The sequence below is a fragment of the Vicugna pacos genome, chromosome 32 (assembly GCF_048564905.1).
Source record: "Vicugna pacos chromosome 32, VicPac4, whole genome shotgun sequence".
Taxonomy (NCBI): domain Eukaryota; kingdom Metazoa; phylum Chordata; class Mammalia; order Artiodactyla; family Camelidae; genus Vicugna; species Vicugna pacos.
The window spans coordinates 24573771-24593288 of record NC_133018.1 but is presented as its reverse complement, the minus strand read 5'-3'; the positions used below and the strand labels follow the sequence as shown (position 1 = coordinate 24593288).

At 48.8% G+C, this 19518-nt stretch overlaps 1 protein-coding gene across 11 annotated transcripts in view; it reads right to left on the bottom strand.

Annotated features, from left to right (window-relative positions):
* Positions 1 to 19518, bottom strand: part of EP400 (E1A binding protein p400) — a 98485-nt gene that overhangs the window by 65525 nt on the left and 13442 nt on the right. For 6 of the 11 annotated variants that reach the window (XM_072953489.1, XM_072953491.1, XM_072953490.1 and 3 more), the window contains 6 exons: positions 15923 to 17277; positions 14314 to 14424; positions 5024 to 5114; positions 3360 to 3467; positions 2489 to 2868; positions 489 to 776 (listed from right to left, as the gene is read on the bottom strand). In XM_072953489.1, the coding sequence (XP_072809590.1) occupies positions 489 to 776; positions 2489 to 2868; positions 3360 to 3467; positions 5024 to 5114; positions 14314 to 14424; positions 15923 to 17242 (2298 nt within the window). In that variant the 5' untranslated portion in view covers positions 17243 to 17277. The remainder of the gene's footprint in view (positions 1 to 488; positions 777 to 2488; positions 2869 to 3359; positions 3468 to 5023; positions 5115 to 14313; positions 14425 to 15922; positions 17278 to 19518) is intronic. The other 5 variants (XM_072953492.1, XM_072953495.1, XM_072953493.1 and 2 more) reach the window with 3 other exon arrangements.

Sequence of the window (19518 nt, the reverse complement as noted above, 5' to 3'; positions counted from 1 at the left end):
CCTCCACATGGGGAAGGGAAGGAGATCTACAAGCAGGCCCTGGACCAACCCCACGTCAAACAGCGACGGGGACTGCCGGGCTCGCGGCATCCGGCCTATTTTATGTCTCTTTTAACTCCCCTAATGAAGCCGAGCAGAACGACTGCCTTGTCACCCAAGGGCAGCAGGCACTGAGGGCAGGCGGTGACCCGCAAGGGCCTGCCCTGCACGCCCCGGCCCCCCTGCCTGCAGCAACAGCGGCCCCAGATCGCTGCTCTCGGCACAAGAAAGCCTGTCTCCACACACGTCGACTTCCAGCAGGGCAGGTCAACTACTCGGCTTTCATCTTTGTTTCTGCGGACCCCAAACCACGTTCAATCACCCTTACATTCAGGTGCTCAGCTTTCAACTACTGTCCCGCAGACATTAAACTCAAACGCATCTCGCAAACTGGAACAGACTGTACAATTTCCTTCAGCTTAACTTTTAAACAAATGCAGCGCACTTACCAGTGCTATCTGTTCTGCGAGCTTGTCCTGAGAACTGTCCTGGGGCGGGGCGGCATTCTGAGCTGGGCTCTGCGGTTTTGGGGGTGCAGACACAGCTGCCCCCGGGGACCGGGAGGCGACCGGGGAGAGTGACTTGTTGGCTGCTGAGGAGGGTCTATTCACCGGGGAGGCCCGTGCAGGCGACGGGCCCGGGCCGCCTGCAGGAGCAACGGATGAGGTAGACGAGGAGGCCGAGGGCCGCTGACCGGGCTGGGCGGGGTCCACAGAGGGTCGTGTCGGCGCCACCGGCTAGTGGGGAGGAACAGGGCCTCAGTGCCGCTCCCAGACCCGAGGGCCAGAGCCGGCCTCGCCCACGGAGGGGAAGGTACCCCAGGGCCGCCCCCCCCACCGCCGACACACCACACATGATCACGCAAAGCACAGAAACACACAACCCAAGCTGTGTCCCCAGAGAACACTGGCCCCTTCGTCACAAGGCCACAGTAAGAACAACCATAAGCTGTGCTTTCACGTATTTCCTTATGTCGTGTAAGCTTTTTCTCACTTTCTCAAGTAACGTTTTAGAATTTTTAGCTACGTAAGCTCCTTTTTAATTGAAAAATACCAAATGACCATCCTGTGCCTTTTCCCTGAAGGGCAAATACAAATTCTCCACAACCCTCGTGTGCAGGCAAGTGCAAGGTCAAAATGCCCGCTCTGTGCTGTCCCGACAGCAAAGCCCGTAAAGATTAGGGCCCGGCACAAGCAGAGGGGCCCCTCCCACCCCGACTGAAGATGAAGCTAAGTCCACACAGGGATTCCGTCGGGGGAGGGGAGCAGGGAGGGCTGTGGACGGGTGCAGGGAGAAGGCGCCAATTCACAGCCCGGAACGCGGAGGAGGCCCCGCAGCAAGGCCGGTCCCCCATACATCTTCCTCAGCTCCCACCTCAGCGCCCGGTCAAGCCCGGCCAGCCACACACTTCTGTAGAGCTCTACTGGCCACAGCCACTCACCTGTGCGCCTGGGGCCCCTTGCACCTTCAACAGCACGGCTGAGCGGCTCAGCAGGGACCACACGGCCTGCTCAGCCCACTCTCTGGGGCCCTTCACAGAACACGCTGCCAGCCCCTGCCCAACCCGGAAGGAGAGTCTTTTATGAACAGCTCTAGAATCAATCAGCAGAGCTCCTCTAGCGCCAACTGTCCGATCCCGTCAGGTTATAGGGCCTCTCTGGCCTGAGTCCTCTCCCAGCTAAATGGGGGTAAAGGAGCTGGTGTGCGGGTAAGTGCTGGTCGCCCCGCCTCCCACCTGGTGAAGGAGCAGCAGACTTCCCCAGTCGCCAGAAGAACTTGAACTCAAAGCCCAGCTAGGAAACCTCCCTGTTACTGAGGGAGGGGGAGAGGAAGGGGGGCTTTCCTACTCCGGCCGACCACACACTGCTGAGTCTCCGGAAACACCGCCCCCACTTCGGGGCTGCAGACAGGCTGCACCCGCGCTCAGGGCCGCACCAGTCGTCAGGGCCCCACGCGGTTCACTGCGCGCGGTTCAAAGGCATCTGGGTACAATGAACTAGCGGGGGGTGCGGGGGAGCATTATACACACGAGAAATGCACCTCAAGCCTGGCAGGCAAGTGCCTCATCCTGCCTGCAGAGCGGACTGTCCGGAGGGCCGGAACCCGCGGAGGGGGAGCCAGAGCACATCCCCGCCCCGGTCTTCCCTCCCGCCTGGTAAGGGGGCTCCTGCCACCGACCTCCACCAGGTGCGACAAGGGACACAAGGCCCTTCACAGGCCTCCCTGTACTGAGAGCAGCAATAAGAACCGTGTCGTTTCCTGGTATTTAATAATGGTAACTGCCGTTACAGACTCAATAACATTACTTCGTAGCTACCAAATTAACTACAGCTCTGACGCAGGAGAGGAACTGCTGGGAGAGTGAATTACCACGCAGTGCCCCGTCCTGCCCACACATGTCCTGCCCTCTCGGCCATTTCTCACCAGGGTAGCGGCAAGGGGCCGGTACCTGTGACTGGGCCGAAAGCGGTGGGGCCTGCATCTGCGCCTTCCCAGGCACCGGGACGTGGAGGGCCGGCTGCACCGGCGGGGGAGCGGGCAGCTGACCGGGCGGTGCAGCAGGGACCGGGGCACTCGGCGGCTGCGTCTTCACAGGGACCTGGAGCTGGGTCTGCGGCTCCACCACCGGTGGCTGCTGTGAGAACTGCAGCGCCGACGGGAGGGGCGCGGCAGGGAGACCGGCGGGGGGCAGCCGGCCCGGGAGCTGCGGCGGCGGCGTGTGCAGGCTGGCAGCGTTCTGCACCGGCGGCCCCGTGGATGGGTCGTACTGCTGCTGGCTCGGCTTCTGGCCGGCGAGCTGAGCAGCCTGCGGGGCAGGCGGCATTCCTCCTGCAGAAGAGGGCAGATCCCCCAGCACTGACTCCGGTGTGTCACAGACCCCTCAACTCAGAACGTCGCACACGCAAACGGCAAATTTAACTGGCGGGAAATCTGTGTATATTAGCTCTGATGTTATACACGAGCACACAAAAAAGGAAAGGAAGGCCCTTGGCCTCTGCAAGCTGGCGCCAAGCAGCACAGGCGTGGCAGCGCCGCGGGGTCCCTACCACAGCGGCAGGGCAGGAGACACAGCAGTGAGCGCTGGGGGCAGCTGGAGGCAGCTGGAGGACAGAGGGGCATGCGGCTCCGCTTAAGTGTCCAGAACTGGTCTCCGTGGTTTCTTCAGAGTTAACCGGGACTCAGAGGAACGTCCCGTTTCCAGAAACCACTTCAAATATGCTACCTGACTCCACACATTTCAGCCTGATGCTGGTTTCTTAAGACCTCCCTGCACTCCCTCCCTCTGAGCTAAGAGAGCTGGCTCCGGTGCTGGGTCTTACCTTGAGCTGTCGGCATCAACTGCTGAAGAGGAACTCCTGTGTTCACCCCAGGGTGCTGGAAAACTGCCGCTTGGTGACCCACTTCAAGTCGAGGTCTCTTACACTGCTCTAGAGTAATTTTCAGAAAAGGTGCAGTTTGATGTAAAAATAAAACCACAAAACTAGTAGAAAAAAAGTGTAAGTGTTCTTATCATCTTTAAGCACAGAGGCATTTCTAAACATGAACCAAAATGCAGAAGCCATAAAAGATAAGGTTGATAAATATAATTTCTTTCCATTACATGTTTGTAAATATAGGAAAAAGCATCTTTGCATAAAAAGGCAAAGGACAAGCAACAACCTACGAGACAACATTTGCAACATACATGACGGGCCAAAGGCTATCTCGCTCCACCCACTCCACACTCTGAGAGCTCTTGCAAATTAACGTGAGAGGACCGACAGCCAGACAGAATGGGCAGAGAACACCAGCAGCTGGCAGAGCGACACCCACAGGTGGTTAGAAAGGTGAAGAGGTACTGCAGCCTCATCAAAATGAAAGTCACAGCAAAACGAAAGACTTGATTTTTCACCCACTGGATCAACAAAGATTAAAAGACTGATCATACTTAATAAAAATGGCTGGAAATTGCTGACGGAAGGGACAACTGGCCCTGTCCCGCTGGAGGGCTACTCAGCATCACCAGTATTTAACTACGCAGACGCCTGATCCAGCAATGTCATTCCTAGGAGCTCTTCTTTCAGATGTGTGGGGAAAGACGTAGGAAAAAATACGCAACTAAATGCTCAATCCTGTTCTGATTATAACAGGAAAAAAGGATACTAATAAATGAATGCTAACAAGGGTCTGATGAACAAAGCAGAAAGCACCGTGCAGTGGAAGATCCTGCAGCCGTCAAAAAGGAAGAGGTCCACCGCCGGGAATACTAGAGACACACGGTGTGGGGGGAGGGCGCAGCTCAGTGGTAGGGTGTGTGTTTAGCATGCAGGAGGTCCTGGGTTCCATCCCCAGGATTAGATTAAAAAATAAAATAAATACTATTTAAAAAATAAGTAAGTAAACCTAATTACCTACCCCCACCAAAAAAAAAGACAAAACGGTGTACACGGGGTCACACTGGAATTTTTTCAGAATGACACATCTGTAACAATGCTTGTGTGAGGACAGAAAAAGGTCTGCGAATGTAAACAAATCTTAGCAGCTACGTCTGTGGCTAGGGAACGAGGAAGGAACAACAGACAGAAGTAGACTTAAATTACCCTCTTCTGAACTGTCTGAATTTTTTACACAAAATGTGCATTAAGTTCATAAGCTGAAGAAAAAATTCAGTTTGAAAAATGAATGGCAACTTGAAAAAGCAAATGGTTTTACATTTAACCACATCATGAGGATTAAAGAGCCTACAAATGCACACAGAAAATCAAACTGGAATATATCGGTTCAATCGACAAACTTCTAACTTCAGGACACGTAAATATTCACATAAATATTTTGCTTAGCTGATTATCACCAAAGAAAACTTAACTTTCAAAGTAGAAACTAACCAAAACCAAGTTCCATTTAGGGGCCGTGCTTCAGAAACACGTGGCCGCCACACAGGAACTCCCAAACTAAGCCGCTACCTGGGCCCTGAGGGCACCTCAGCCTGGGCTCCGGAACATACCTGCCGGGGGTCCCGCCTGCTGCCTCTTAAAGGGGTCCGTTTCTATCGCATTTCCGGCCCCTGCCACCAGGGTCCCTGCTAGGGCTTGCTGCTGGGAAGAAAAAAAAAAAAGAAAAACTGAGATCTTGATCATTTAAGTGCATTACAAGAATGAATATAAACTAAAACTATCATAATTATCCCAAACAGTGACCTCATTCCTTCTTAAGAAGAGAAATGTTATCTACCCAATGTATTGTAGTAAGTAAGTTCTAACTTACCTCTGGAGGATTAAAAAAAAGGACTTGTATTCTGGTTTTAAATGTACTTTCAGATCAATGCAAATCTAGAGTCCTTCAGAAACAAGCTAGCTTTGCACAAAGAAGACAGCAGAAGCTAATGCGGGAACCTCAGTCTCGGACCTAGGGCTGCAGCTCAGCCTCCCTCACCAGTCACCCTGCCCGGCATCACCCCGCCAGGAACATAAAAGCCGAGTGACGACAAGAAAGGCTGAAACTGTCTTGGTACTGGAAAGTGACACTAACACGCTAATTCGTAACAACCCAATTAACTTCAAAATGGCATTTTTGCAGTTAGCACCATACGTGACATAAAGCTATGTGAAATATATACAGGCTCTACTTTGAATGTTTAAATGAAAAGCTACCAGAAAAGACAGAAACCCGCCGAGTGTGGGCACCCTGCGCCTCTCACAGCTCTGCACCACGCTTGCAGGCACACCGAATGCTGAGAATTACGCTGAACAGCTGCTAGTTGCCAATGTTTTTAATAATTCAATTACATCTACTCTACTTATGAGGCTTTCTTTTAAACGTCCAAACACAGTAACTGCTCTGTGCGAGGGGCTGCTGACCCCTGCAGCCCTGGGAACAGACACTACGCTGCCAGTACCGGCCGCGCTGCAGGTCACTGCCTCACATGGCGAGAGGTCTCAGAGTGAAAAGGAAAGCAAGCACCCCACCATCTACACTTAACAAAGACGGGGCGAGAGAGGGAGGGATGGACAGAGAGACGGAAGGAAGGAGGAAGAAAGAAAAGAATGATTTGAAAACCAGTATGTGAACAGTGGTTATCTCTGGGGACAAGACTATAGGTAATTTATAATTCGTGTTTGTGTGCACTTCTCTGAATTTTCCAAATGTTCTATAATGAACATGTATTACTTCTGGAATTGAAAAAAGGCCTTTCTTAAAATAAAAGAAATTGATACAGGGTTCTGTGTCCAGTAATGGCTGAGTACTTCCTGTTGGGCCAAACACACTGTAGATAAACACAAACTCTAGATGAAATATAAAAAGACATGAAAGGGTAGGCAGCTACAAGATGGAACACTCCATCCTTGCAAGAAGGGAATGGAGCTAGGGGAGAGTTCTGATTTTACAGCATTTGGCAAAAGAGCAGGCCCCAGGCTGCACTGCGTGGACCAGCTCAGGTCCAGAGACGTGCAGGGCCTCACTGGCTTGAAGGCCACTTTGAAGACGGAGGGCAGGAGATCAGAGCAGAGCCACAGGAGACAGCTGGAGGTGGGGGAGGCCCAGAGTCCTCTCCTCGGTGTCTGGCTGCCTCCTAAACCACACCTGCACAAAGACTCCAAGCCCCGGCCAAAAGAACTGCACGGACGTCTCCAGCACCGCGATCGGAGACAGGGTTCACAGTTTCAATTCAATCACATTAACTACATGTAAAAGCAAAACAATCACACCCTTCAGAAGAACAGAGCAGAACCCAGAGTTTCTACAATGTATCACTCATGACATCCAAAATCTAATTCAAATTTACTGCAAAACACAAAGATACAAGAAAACATGAGCCATACTCAGAAAACAGTCAATGGATACCAACCCCAAGGTGACCCACATACTGTAACTGGCAGCAGGGATTTTACAGTGGCTTTAGTGAGTGTGCCCAAGGACACAAAAGAAAGTATGTTGTTACGAAGGACGAAGGAAACCTTGTCAGGGAAAAAAGAAACTGTTAAAAAAGAGAGCCAAATGGAGCTTCTACAACTGAAAAATAAAATATCTAAAATAAGAGCGTTCACTGGCTAGGCTGAGCAGCAGAGTGGGGACGCAGAGGTCAGCGAACTGAAAGCAGATTCCTGAGAGAAGGACAAGAGGAGAGAAGGACGTCCAGACGCACCGCAGACCTCAGGCATCGGGGGGCCTAGCGCTGCTGAAGGACGGACGGCAGACGGAGAGAACTGAGCAGAGCGCAGAGGGAGACTCACGCTCCCACAATCATGTCGCTTCCTGAAGACTCCAAAGTTACCCAAAGGGAACGAAGTCCTCTCAACCAAGGGATGTTAGAAGACTGGACATCCTTACGAAAAAACTGATACACTGGACTTCATTCAAAGAAAAAATACATCATCAAAGACACTGACAGGGAAGGACTTCTCTTTCCCTAACTCCTGACTGCCACTGACGCTTAGTTTTCAGAATGGTTTTCAGTTTTATCTTACAGTCTTCATGAGTATTTTAATAGGAAAGACATTCCTGTTTTTAAAATACAAATTTGGTTATAATTAACAATCATATATTGGAACTCTTTAAAAAATAAGAAAGAAAAATTCTCATAAAAAAAAGATACTCCTTGATGGGAACAGAATTCTGGATGCCCATCTGAAGAAAGACAACAACGAAACTGACTTTTCCAGAGCAGACAGTACAACTTAGAGGGAGTCTAGAAACTACGCCAAGGGGAAAACAACAGTCGAAGGAACAGGGGATGTAGCTCACAGAAAAGAAAATCTGCTACCAGAAAGAGGAGCAGCCGTTCATGCCTCTGGAGGGCGGAACTAAGACCAACAGCTGCAGCTGCTGGTCACCAAGGAGTACCTTTCTGTCCAGTTTAAAGAAACAAATGTAAACTAAGTGGACCGGTGGTACCTGTAAGGTGGGATGCCCAGTCACCGAAAGAGAAGGGCATGGGCAATGAGGTGATGACCATCCTGAGTCCCTTCAAAGGACCCACCTGTACTGGACAAGGCTTTGGGCTCAGTGACCAGAGGTCTCTCAATTCAAGACTCTGAACGAAATCCCCCCAAGGTTAACCTGGGGTGAGGGTGAGTGAGAGAAAATCACTCACGCCTTCTTTCCACATGTACGTCGATTAAACAAGTAAGCTTCCACTTCACACCTACAAAGCTTTAACTGTACACGTAAAAATATGAACACATAAGAAAGAATAAAAAATCAATAGTTGGGTCAGGGTTAAAGAACTGTAATTATTCATTTCTTGTAACATTATAACCACTGAAAAATAATGTCCAATTAGGATTTTTTAAGGTCTAAGTAACTGCAGTAAAAACTACTTTGTACATAATAACTGCACTCTAGAACAGCACCTCAAAACTTCATGGAAGCAGAAACTGATACACACACCAACAACTCCGGCTTTACTTCCAGAGTTTAATCACCAGCAGAGCAGTTTGTTGTAAAAATCCAGTAACTGGTTGCAAGTAACAATATTCATCCTGGTAATGTCTTGAACTCTGTTTAGAACGCCTGCCAGTGCTGACAAGGCGGTAACAAACCTGGGACCACTCACACGCTTCCAGCAGCACCTTCTGCCAACACCAAAGCGACGGTGCATGGCGAGCACCGCACAGACACTAAGACTTCCTTGCGTCACGAATGCTACTCCTGAAAACTTTTTCTAAATAGAATTAAAATGAGAAAAGTGGCTTAAGAAATCACAGTTCCTCAAAATGATGTATGAGAAGCCATTAAAGTCAGAATTACTGAAAGTGAATAAAACATAGGGCACTTGTCAAATGAAATGGCCAAAGAAAAGTGTAAATACACTGTGTCAACTGGTATGTATGTAATAAATATTTAAAAGCTTTGTTAGAATGACAGAACTATGACCGTTCACTTTCTCTAACAGAAAAGCCACTGAAAGATACTATCTACTCAGAATGGTTCTTTTCATTAATAAATATGTGAGTGCATGTGCGTGTGTATTATTTTATACACAATTCCTCTGCACTCAGTAATATTACCTCAAAATCTTTTGGAAGCAGACTATATATATATTGCAAAGAATTCTGAATTTATTTCTGGAGTTTCACTAGTCAATATATAGATTAGCCAATATAAAAATTCTACAACTGGTTGTAAATGATAAAACTCATACTGAGATTTCCCCCCCACCAAAGGAAGCAAAGGATGTATTTTTCATTTCAGAATGTCTTCTGACAGACTCCATTTACTTGTCTCCTTAGACATCCACTAGTATTTGCCTCAAAGATCTATAATTCAAAACGGACACTCCTTGGTTTTCCTCTTTTGGTCTTTTAAATATTTAATATATTCTGTAAGTGATTTTAAAAGCATGATAAAATTGATCATAGATTTTAAAATAGTGGGATACAGGTGTTCACTGAACACTGCTCAACTTTTCTCTGTTTGCAATTTTTCATAATAAAATGCTAAGAGGTAGAAAAACATATATGGTTAACAAACATGTACGTATACGCATGACTTGGACAGTGTGCTGTACCCTAGAAACTGACACAACATAACTGATGGTACTTCAATTAAAAAAAGGAAGAAAAGAAAAATGATTACAGTGTAAAAAGTAATAAAGATCACCCACGTACTCATCACGAGGCTTAAGAATCAACTGCTACTCGTGCCGTGAAGACCCCGGCACCGTGCAGGCAGCCCCTCCCCACAGCCCGGTGACACTTCCCCAGGGTCGGCAGCTACGGGCTCAGCTTGCCCAGCACTGTGTCTGGCTCTGCTTCCCCAGGATCCGGACCTGAAGCAGTGCCGCCTGCGCCTCCCACAACCCCTGCTCCCCACGCGGCGTCGCTGAGCCCCACCACGCCCAGGCGTGCAGTGGCCCGCTCCCGCGTTCCCACTGCTGACCACTCTCGTTCACACTCCTCTGCGCGAATGTGCACCACTCACTGACCTGTCTGCTGCTGGTGGACATGCTGGTTCTACTCAGTCTGGGGCTACTTACAAACAGTGCTGCTCAGAACAGCACTAGAGGTGTTTTCTGGGGCACAAACAGAGTATCTTTAGAGCATGCTGGCAGGGCAAAGGGCCCACCGGTGCTCGCTTTTTCCGATCACCTGAAATGTTTCCAAATGTTTCCACACTACACTGCCATCAAAAGTGGATGAGAACCCTGCAGACCTAGATCAACAATCTGATTTCCGGCCATCTGGTAAGCACGCTGGTAAATCAGAAGGTTTAATTCGTGTCACTGTGGAAACCACCTAAGTTTACCGGTACTTGGTGCCTTCCACCGTCCCACTGTTCTTAGGCAAATATCAGTGTGGTCTATAAACATACTGATGTATCACATTCCTCTAGCATTAACAGAAAAGACATGCCACGGATAACTCTTCAGACAATTTCCAACTGAAGAAATCTTATCTTCAGTTGTATCAAATTCATCTCAAGAAGCACCTAAACATCAGGTTCAAATTACTATTCCCCACCGATCGGAACCAGGCTCCCTGGAGAAATGACTGATCTTGGGCTTGATCAAGGAATATGCAAGATAAATCTTGAACATCTCGTAGAAGAAAGTGAGCAAGTGCTCAGAGAGTGGCAGGGATGTGTCAAGAGTATACTAGAGCCAGCTTGGAAGAGCTCCGACTGCTCAAATCACAGACAAGTTGAACACCGAGAAAAGCAGTAAGAGCAGAATAAACATAACAAAACATGGGGGGTGGGCAGTGGGTGGCCTGCAGGGACACAGGAGATGATGGAAAGGGACGTCTGACAGGTGTACAAGTTAAGTGCTGCTTGTTAAACTTGATAAACTGTAACACTTAAGACCTGTGTAGTCCCTGCATATGAATTGTATCTTCATATGATGTAATTCACCATTCTTCCAGACCAAACAAGAAAAATCGCATGATTAAGTGAACAGATGCAGAAACAGCATTTGAGAAAGTTCAACTTCCTTTCATGATAAACACTAGGAATAAGGAATTTCTTTAACTTGATAAAGGACACCTACAAAATCTACAGATAGCATCAGACTCCAAGGTAAAAGACAAACTGCCTTCCCCCTAAGACCAGGAAAAAGGTAAGAATGTCTGTTCTCACCACTCCTATCCATCTTCACCGTGGAATTCCACGCCAGTGCAATAAGACAGGAAAAAGAAATAAAAGGCATAGACGGGAAAAGAAAATACAAACTTTGCTTCTTTGCAGACACGATCTCCAAGGAGAAAATCCTGTGGAATATACAGAACAGCTCCTGACTCTAGAAAAGGAACTTAGCAAGGCTGCATAGTCAATTGTATTCCTATAAACTGGGAATGAACAACCAGGAAAACTTTTAAAAATTTAAGTACCATCTGTAGCACCACAGAAAAATTAGAATACTTGGGTGTAGGTCTAACAAAATATGTACAGAATTGGCATGCTGAAAACTACAAAATACTGATGAAAGAAATCAAAGAAGATAAATATAAATGGAGAGCTGTAACATATTCCTGGGCTAGAAGACTCAATGTCGTCAAGGTATTACTTCTCCCCAAACAGGTCAACAGGTCCAGTGCAATCCCAACCAAAATCCTAGCAGAGCGTTCTGTAGACATCAAAAGGAACCAGAATGACCAAAACAATTCTGAAACAGAATAAAGTTGAAGAATTCATGCTAACTGATTTCAGGACTTACTACAAAGCTACAGTAGTAAAGACAGTGTGTCATGAGCAAAAACAAAGACACATAGGTCAATGGAAGAGAAGAGAGCCCACAAATGGACCCATACAGACAGAATCAACTGACTTTTGTCAAAGATGCAAAGTCAATTCAGAACAGTCTTTTTAAGAAATGGTGCTCAACTAGCTGGCTATCAACATGTAAAGATATGAACCTTTACTTACACTTGTATGTTATACAAAACTTTACTCAAAGTGGATCACAGACCTAAATGTAAAACCTAAAACTATACAACTTCTAGAAGAAAACAAATGAAGTTTTTGTGACCTTGGGTTGAGCAAAGAATTCTTACATATATGTCAAAAGCACAATCCATAAAAGAAAAAAATGGTAAAATAGACTGCATCAAAATTCAGAACTTTTGCTCTGTAAAAAAAAACAGTATAAAAGAAGAAAAAGATAATCTGCAGGAGAGAAAAATATTTGCAAATTTATATCTGATAAAAAAAACTTCAATCCAAAATTATATAAAGAATTCTTAAACGCAACAATAAAGCAAATGACGCAGTGAAAAAAACTGGTGAAAGAAATGAAGAGATGCTTCACCAAAGAGGATATACAAATGGCAAATGAACACATGGTAACTTGTTCAACATCGCTAGTCTTTAGAGATACACAAACTAAAACTACATACATATTAGAATAACTACAAAAGGAAACGGACAAAAACAAGTAGTGGGGAGAATGCAGAAAAACAGGAACTCCTACTGCTGGTGGGAATTCAAAATGGTGCAGCCACTGTGAAAAAGTCTGGCAGTTTCTTACAAAACTGAACATAAACTTATTAACATACCCAGCAATCTTCCTCTTACATATGCTAAAAACTGGAAACAACCCAAGGTCCTTCAAAGGGAAACTGGACAAATAGGGGAACACTCATTCAAAGGAATACCACTCAGCAAAAAAAAACAAACCACAGGTAAACTCAGCAACGCGGCTATATCTTGAGTTCACCACACGCACTGAAAAGGCAGCATGCTGTGATTCCACTCACATTTTACCTGGGAGCGGCAAAGTCACAGAGATGGGGAACCAAGACGGAGGGAGAGAGTCTGACCATAAAGTGTAGCAGGAGGAGCATTTTGCGGGATGATGGACTCCTGTTTCTTGACTATGGTGGTGGTGTTTACACAACTCTGTGAGTTTGTCAAAGCTCACAAAACTACAGACATAAAAATGAGTGAATTTTATTGAATTAAATAATTTAAAATAAACAAATAAATACTGTTAATGACATCTATAACCCACCGATTAAAGTAAGAATCCATATATGAATATAATGGGGAAAAAAGCTCATCATGATAGTGGATGCCAACTAATGAATGTAAGAATAACGGAGTTAGAAAATCTACTCTGCAATCTTTAACGTGAGGACCAATTCTGGCCAGACTTGTGAACAGAAGATAGAGTTAGTGGCCCGTATCAAAGGACCATCTACAAAATAACTGGCCTTTACTCCTCAAAAACGTAAAGGTCATCAAAGAGTGAGGAGCCAGCCCAGATTAAAGAAGACCAGAGAGGCATGACAACTCAACACAGTGGGTGACCCCAGCCCGGGGAGAAGCAACTACAAAGGACACCACCAGAACAGCAGACAAGATCTGCACGAGCTGCGGCTCAGTCATGGAACAGCTGCCGGGAGACTCTGGGGACTGACCCTTACACTGACGGTAGGCCGGGTAACACCCACCCCTGACACCATGTGCGCAAGCGCTCGGGGGCAGTGCCTGGGGCGAGGTCTGCAGTGCGCTCTCACACAGCTCACAGGGGATGTGCGTATGTGTGCATATGAGAGAGAGAGGGAGGGACGAAGAGAGAGAATGAAAATAATGCAAACGGGGCAGAAAGGCAACAACTGGTGGATCTGAACAGAAGATACAAGTGGAGCACTTTGTACCTACTCCAACTTTCATACACAACTGAAATTATACCAAAATTTAAAATTAAAAAAAAAAAACTTAAACATCCACAAGATGAAGCTGCTTTCAGAACCCAGCACAATCTATTCCAAAATGACTAGACTCTGACCTGTACTTTTAGGTTCCTGGCATTTATTAATGTCACGCTGAGTGATTTAATTTTCAAAAAAATTTTTAAAACCAGTTTGCATTCAATTAACATCCATTTAGAAGCCTAAAGTCCTGATATTTCAGGTATGTTTCACCTCAGTGCTTCTTCCAGCTACAGAGAACACTAAGTTAGCATGTTTAATCTTTTTGTTGTTGTTGTTCTGTTTTGCACTGTTCTCAAATATACAGATAGAAGACACAAGAAAGAACCAACATTTAAAACACAGCACACAGGAATCCGGAGCGTACATTCAACAGGACTGTAAGTATCAGGTGACATGCATGCCGAAGCTACTACCACGTTACAGGTCAACACACACAAAAAATAACACGTTAAGATCTGCGTTGTCATTTACTCATGCAGTTTAGTTTTATAATTTTATATGCAGGAAGAGTTTTTTACTTTTTCAAAATAAGGAATGGGCTCTGGGAAAAAATGCTGAAGAGCAAATAGTGAATCGAAGGTTAAAATATCGGATGAAGGAAAAGTTTCGGATGAGACTACATTTTAGAACCATCGAAAAGTACCTGAAATGGTTGCTGCTGGGATGAAAAAGCAGCAGAAACATTTGGAGGAAGCTGGGTTGCTATAGCAACAGGAGTACCAGTCTGCCCATCCTTTCCTGTCACAACCTTTACCTGAGAGGAAATATTTTGAGAAAAAAAGGCAACATAATTTTTAAGACTGCTCAAAATTTTGTTAGAATTTTATTGCTGATAGCTCACTGATGTTTGGTGTTTTAAAATGGAATGTTTTTGCATCAAATCCTGTGAAAGGACACTGAATTGCTATAATATGATGGATTTATAACATAACAACCTAACTCAACTGCAAATCCTGCAGAAACTCCAGTTTAAGTCACAAGTGCAATATCCTTAGATTCTGCAACCTCAAATTTTAAAAATGGGAATGGGAGACAGTCTTCAAGTGGCAAAACCCTAACAACCTGATAGGCAGTTTGTACGACAGACCCTGGCCTACTTCGTGTAGGTCAGAATGGCAACGACAGATACGGGGACTGAGCCTAAAGACAACATTGGTGCACAAACAGAGAGAGACCTGAATCTCACTGTTTCACGGCAACAGAGGTGAAATCCTCAAAGTAATCATATAAACCTTTCAGAAAATAAAAATGGCTCATCCTGGAAAGGGTGTTAAAGAAAACACCACATGGCAAAGCCACACATAATAAGTATCAAATGAGACAAGCAAAGAGACCAGCTTTTGCTCAGCAAAGGCTGATTTCTTTGCAGGAGAAGAGCTGACAAAGATTTACGTTATTTTAGCTGTATCGGAAAACAAAATAAGCTCCACCAACGTAGTGTACAGTACACAACACAAAGGCACAAGTACAGTGCATCACAGTGCACCTCACTGTCTGCTCGGCGTTGGTTTTAGGAAGTACAAATACAAGGATCCAAGGAGTCACTGAGATGCTGAGAAACCTCAAACCGAGGATTTATTAAGCACCCGTTCCAGGCACCCAAAAACTTCACTACCTAAAAAAGATTCCACCTCAAATGTCATTCGACAGGTATCTGGGAAGTGACTTGAACATATGATCTCAAATCGAAGACTGCATCTGAAACCTGAAAGCATCCTCGAATAACTTTCTGTCGTAATCGTCACAGTTTCTTTAATCGTGAAGATACCTTATAAACATATCTAGTGGTGTAGAATTGTAACCAGTGCACCATAAAAGGCTAGTGATCCAAACCTTCTTTAAAAACCACAGTCACAGCGTTTTTAACGGGAGGACCCCCGTGAGTTACGGGAACCAGCAGGCGCTGTCCACGCCTCTGGCCTCTGCCGCCCCGCAGGGTCGGCCAACCCCCCACGCCCAGCAGAGCACGGGGGAAAGCTGGGCCTCGCGGGCCAGCCTCACGTCAGGGGAGCACCCCGGTTCCAGGCGCACCAGCCCAACTCACAGCAGCGTTCTGCATCGACCTCCCGCAAGAGCAGCTCTCCCCCTCCGAGAAGGGAAAAGCAACCCTCGTCAGCTCTGCTCCTGGACCAAACTCCTGCGAAACTGCATGGCAGAGGCACCCCAGGCTCACAGGTCATTTTTAACTCACGGCTGCCTGGACTCACATGCACGTAACACAGCCGGCTGATTATGAAACCGCTGTTTCTCACCTCATCATTGATAACCTCAGACTTCTCTTCCTCTTCCTCCTCCTCCTCCTCCTCTTCCTCCAGGTCCAAATCATTCTGCCTAAGGTAAGCTTGTAACGGGGCATAATGCTTCTTCTTAAAAGCTAAGAAATCCATCATGTTCCCTTGAAGGTGTTGCAAGAAGAACAGTTCGATGAGATACTCCTTGAAGGCCTCCTTCAGTGCCTCCATCTCCCGGTAGTGGTAGTCCAGGCACTGCTTGCGCATCTGAGCCAGCTCCTGGGAGGCCGGGGGGATCTCCTCCAGCTTCCTGGGAGCCCTCCTCACCCCCGCACTCCCCGCAGACGGGAGAGGAAGGGTGGAGAGGCCCGGGGGCACCGCAGTCCTGGAAGGGCTGGTTGGGGGCGGTGGGGACGTCATCCCAAACGCTGAGGCCCCCCCGACCCCGACCCCGACCCCAGGGAGCAGAGGTCTGGTCAGCGGCGGCCCCTGCAGCACCTGCTGCTGCTGGATCAGCTGCCCCTGGATGATGCTGCTGATCTGGGGCGGCAAGCTCGCCGTGGTGATGTGGCCAGGGCTGGACAGGGGCTGCAGGCTGGCCCCGCCCGCAGCCGCAGGGCTCTGGGGTCCCAGGTGGTGGACGGTGCCCCCGGGTTGTGCGTGGGGCTGCGAGAGTCTCCGTTCCCTGACAGTGACAGGCGCGCCTGCGTGCTGCAGCGGGACCTGGGCGCCCTGGGCCACCTGTGCCAGGCCCGAGCCCTCCTGGAACACAAAGTGGCCGCCGCCGGACGGGCTCAGGCTGATCTGCCTCACCAGCACGCTGGCATCCACGAAGCCCCCGGTGGGGCTACTGCTGCAGAGGCCCAGGCTGGGGCCGGGGGCGCCCGCCCGCACGCCCTGCAGGCCCGGTCCCGGCCCAGGGCTGGGCTGTGTGGGGCTCTGCGTCTGGACCTGCTGGGACAGTGGCGAGGTGACCTGGATGTACGAGGGAGAGCCGTGCTCAAACCGCCTCTGCTGGGCGCTGAACTGGAATCCGGGAGACGTGGGGCTGGGCAGCGGCAGAGGGGCCAGCGTGATCTGAGGGCTCCCTCCCACCACTGGCCCGACATTCTGAAGGGCGATGTTCACGTTCTGCCCAGCCACGGGGCTCCGACTCATGAGCTGCTGAACCTGGTACCCGGGGGACTGGGGTGCCGACGGGCTGGCCGATGGCGCGAAGGGCGTGGCGGGGGACGGCGGCGGGTTCGGGTGGACCTGCTGCTCTTCCCCTTCGCTGCCGCCAAAGGCCCGGGACCTCTGCAGCTGGTGCGGGACACTCTGAGGGCCGCCGCCATGATGCATGGTCGCCCTCCTTCCTTATCCGACTTAGCGCTCGCCTGGAAGATCAAAGGTAAAGTCGAGTCACCCAATGGTCGCCACTATTCCGAGAACCCTCGGCAGCACCGCACAGACGCTGAGCGGAAGCTTCCGCCGGAGATGCAAACGCCTGTCTCACTCATCGGGCCCCACATGCGAGGGCACCAGGGATGCCCTCCCTCAGCACAGAGGGGGCGGGGCGTGCCAGGGCACAGCCTGGCCGGAGCAGGTGGGCGGTCCCAAGCGGCTACCTGGGAAGGTAACTAGCATCGCCTGCTTAAGGCCAGCAGGCTGTGATCTGAACGCGGGTGCTGTGACTGGCACGTTTCCTCCTAGCAGGCTGCTCCTGGCCTCGTGCTCCTCCCCATGAGTGGGGCTGTCTGCCTGTCTCTCCCAGGGGAGGGACGGCGCCCAGGAAGGCAGGTGTGCAGGCATGGGTCATATGCCACTGTCACCCCATCACCAGAACACCCACCCCAGGTAGCCAGCAGTTCTCACACCCATCTGTGCCACACTAACTACAAACACCCAGTGTCAACCAAGTGTGGCTGCACGGAGCCTCCATTCCATGTCAGACTCTGCCTCCCAGAAGAGAGCCCAGGCCTGGCTGCGACAGCCTCTCATCTCAGCAATGTCTGCAAGAGCACACAGAGAGGAACGTCAAGAAGAAAAGCTCACAGGGAGAGAGAGGAATGGCCAGGACTCCAGCCTTCCCTCTGGGGAGTCCTGGTTAGGGGTCTGCAAACTCTGGGGAGGTGGGACCTCAGCTTCACAGGAGCTCAAAGGCCAAAAGCTGCTTGTGCGGAGGACCAGAGAGAGTGTGGGAGAGGGGAAGGGACCCTGAGGGAGGTCAGCTTTTCTGGGACAGGAGACAGCAGAGGACGGAGCAGGGAGAGGCCACCCCCGAGGTGAGGCAGGGCATATGCTCACAGTCACACCTGGCGACACGGGGCCGAGCCCACTCGGAGCAGGACAACAGCCACAGCCTGTCTGCTCCCCACTGTGGCTGGGTCAAGCCACAGGAACACCTACTATTTAAAAATCCCTGCCTCAACTGACACACCTAGCTCCCCACTTCTTGGTGCTCCTCCCACGCCTCCCCAGAACACAAGCCGGAGCGCCCTTTCATCGTCAGGGCACTGCTGCTATTTCACTGAGAAAACAGACAAGGGATGAAAACATTATAAACCAAAAGTTACAAAGCTGAAAAGTGGAAATACACTAACGTGTGAGTGAGTGCTCCCACAGGCCGCGCTCCTGGCTGAAATGTGCATACAGATGAAATAAAAGCTGCAGAAGTCACAGATGCGCAGGTAAAGGCCGGGGAAACAAGACACATGGGACCACATTTAAACCAGCAGGAGGAGGCACTTCCTGCTCTGATGGCAGTCTCTGAAGATGCAGCCTGAAGGTCACGCGCAAACTGCAGCAAACGTACTAAACACGTCAGATACCAGATTAGAGAGGTGAATGGGACCCAGGACTGCAGTGAGGACGGCCTTCGTCACCGAGCCAGGAGCCCACTCCCACCCCAGCCCCCCAGCCCCCCAGCACAGGGCCCAACATACCGGGTGGGGCTGTGAGCTGAGGGGCACAGCGGGGGCGGGGGCGGCTCAGAAACGTGCTTATCGCTTTCAAAACGAGCTTTTCTTCCTGATGTTTCTAAACAAGCACCATGAGGGAGAGAAGTGTGCAACAGGCACAGAGATCCAAGAACAAACACATCAGCACGTGTTTAGGGTTATTTCCTCAGAATGCATTCCCAGAATACTACAGGTGATCAGTAAGAGAGAAGGAAGGCCAGAGAGAAACTCTCTCACGTGTAGTAATTTACAAAAGCCGGGGCGGGGGGGGGGCAGAATTTGCTGTGACGACTGATGGATGTGTTGAGAAAATGCAGAGGGAGATGGAGCAGAGACCCCAAAGGGCTCAGAACTCAGAGCCTGCCTAACGGCTTGGGCAGCGACGGCGGGGAAACAGATCCCGACACCTCTGCCCTAGCAATCCTTCTAAGGAAACTCACCTACCAATTTTTTCAATTGTGCATAAAAACACACTACAGGATAATACAGTAAAAATAAAAAGAAGTGTAACCAGAAATATCCAATGTTCAAGTTCTAGGTGGAGACTATGTTATAAAAATGAAAAATTTCTTACCCCAGGACCTCCATTAAAGATGAATAAATTAAAAAATCCGATTACTTCCCCCCACCCCCCAAAAATCAAGTGTACAACTTTAACTCGGTTAGAAATGTAAATGA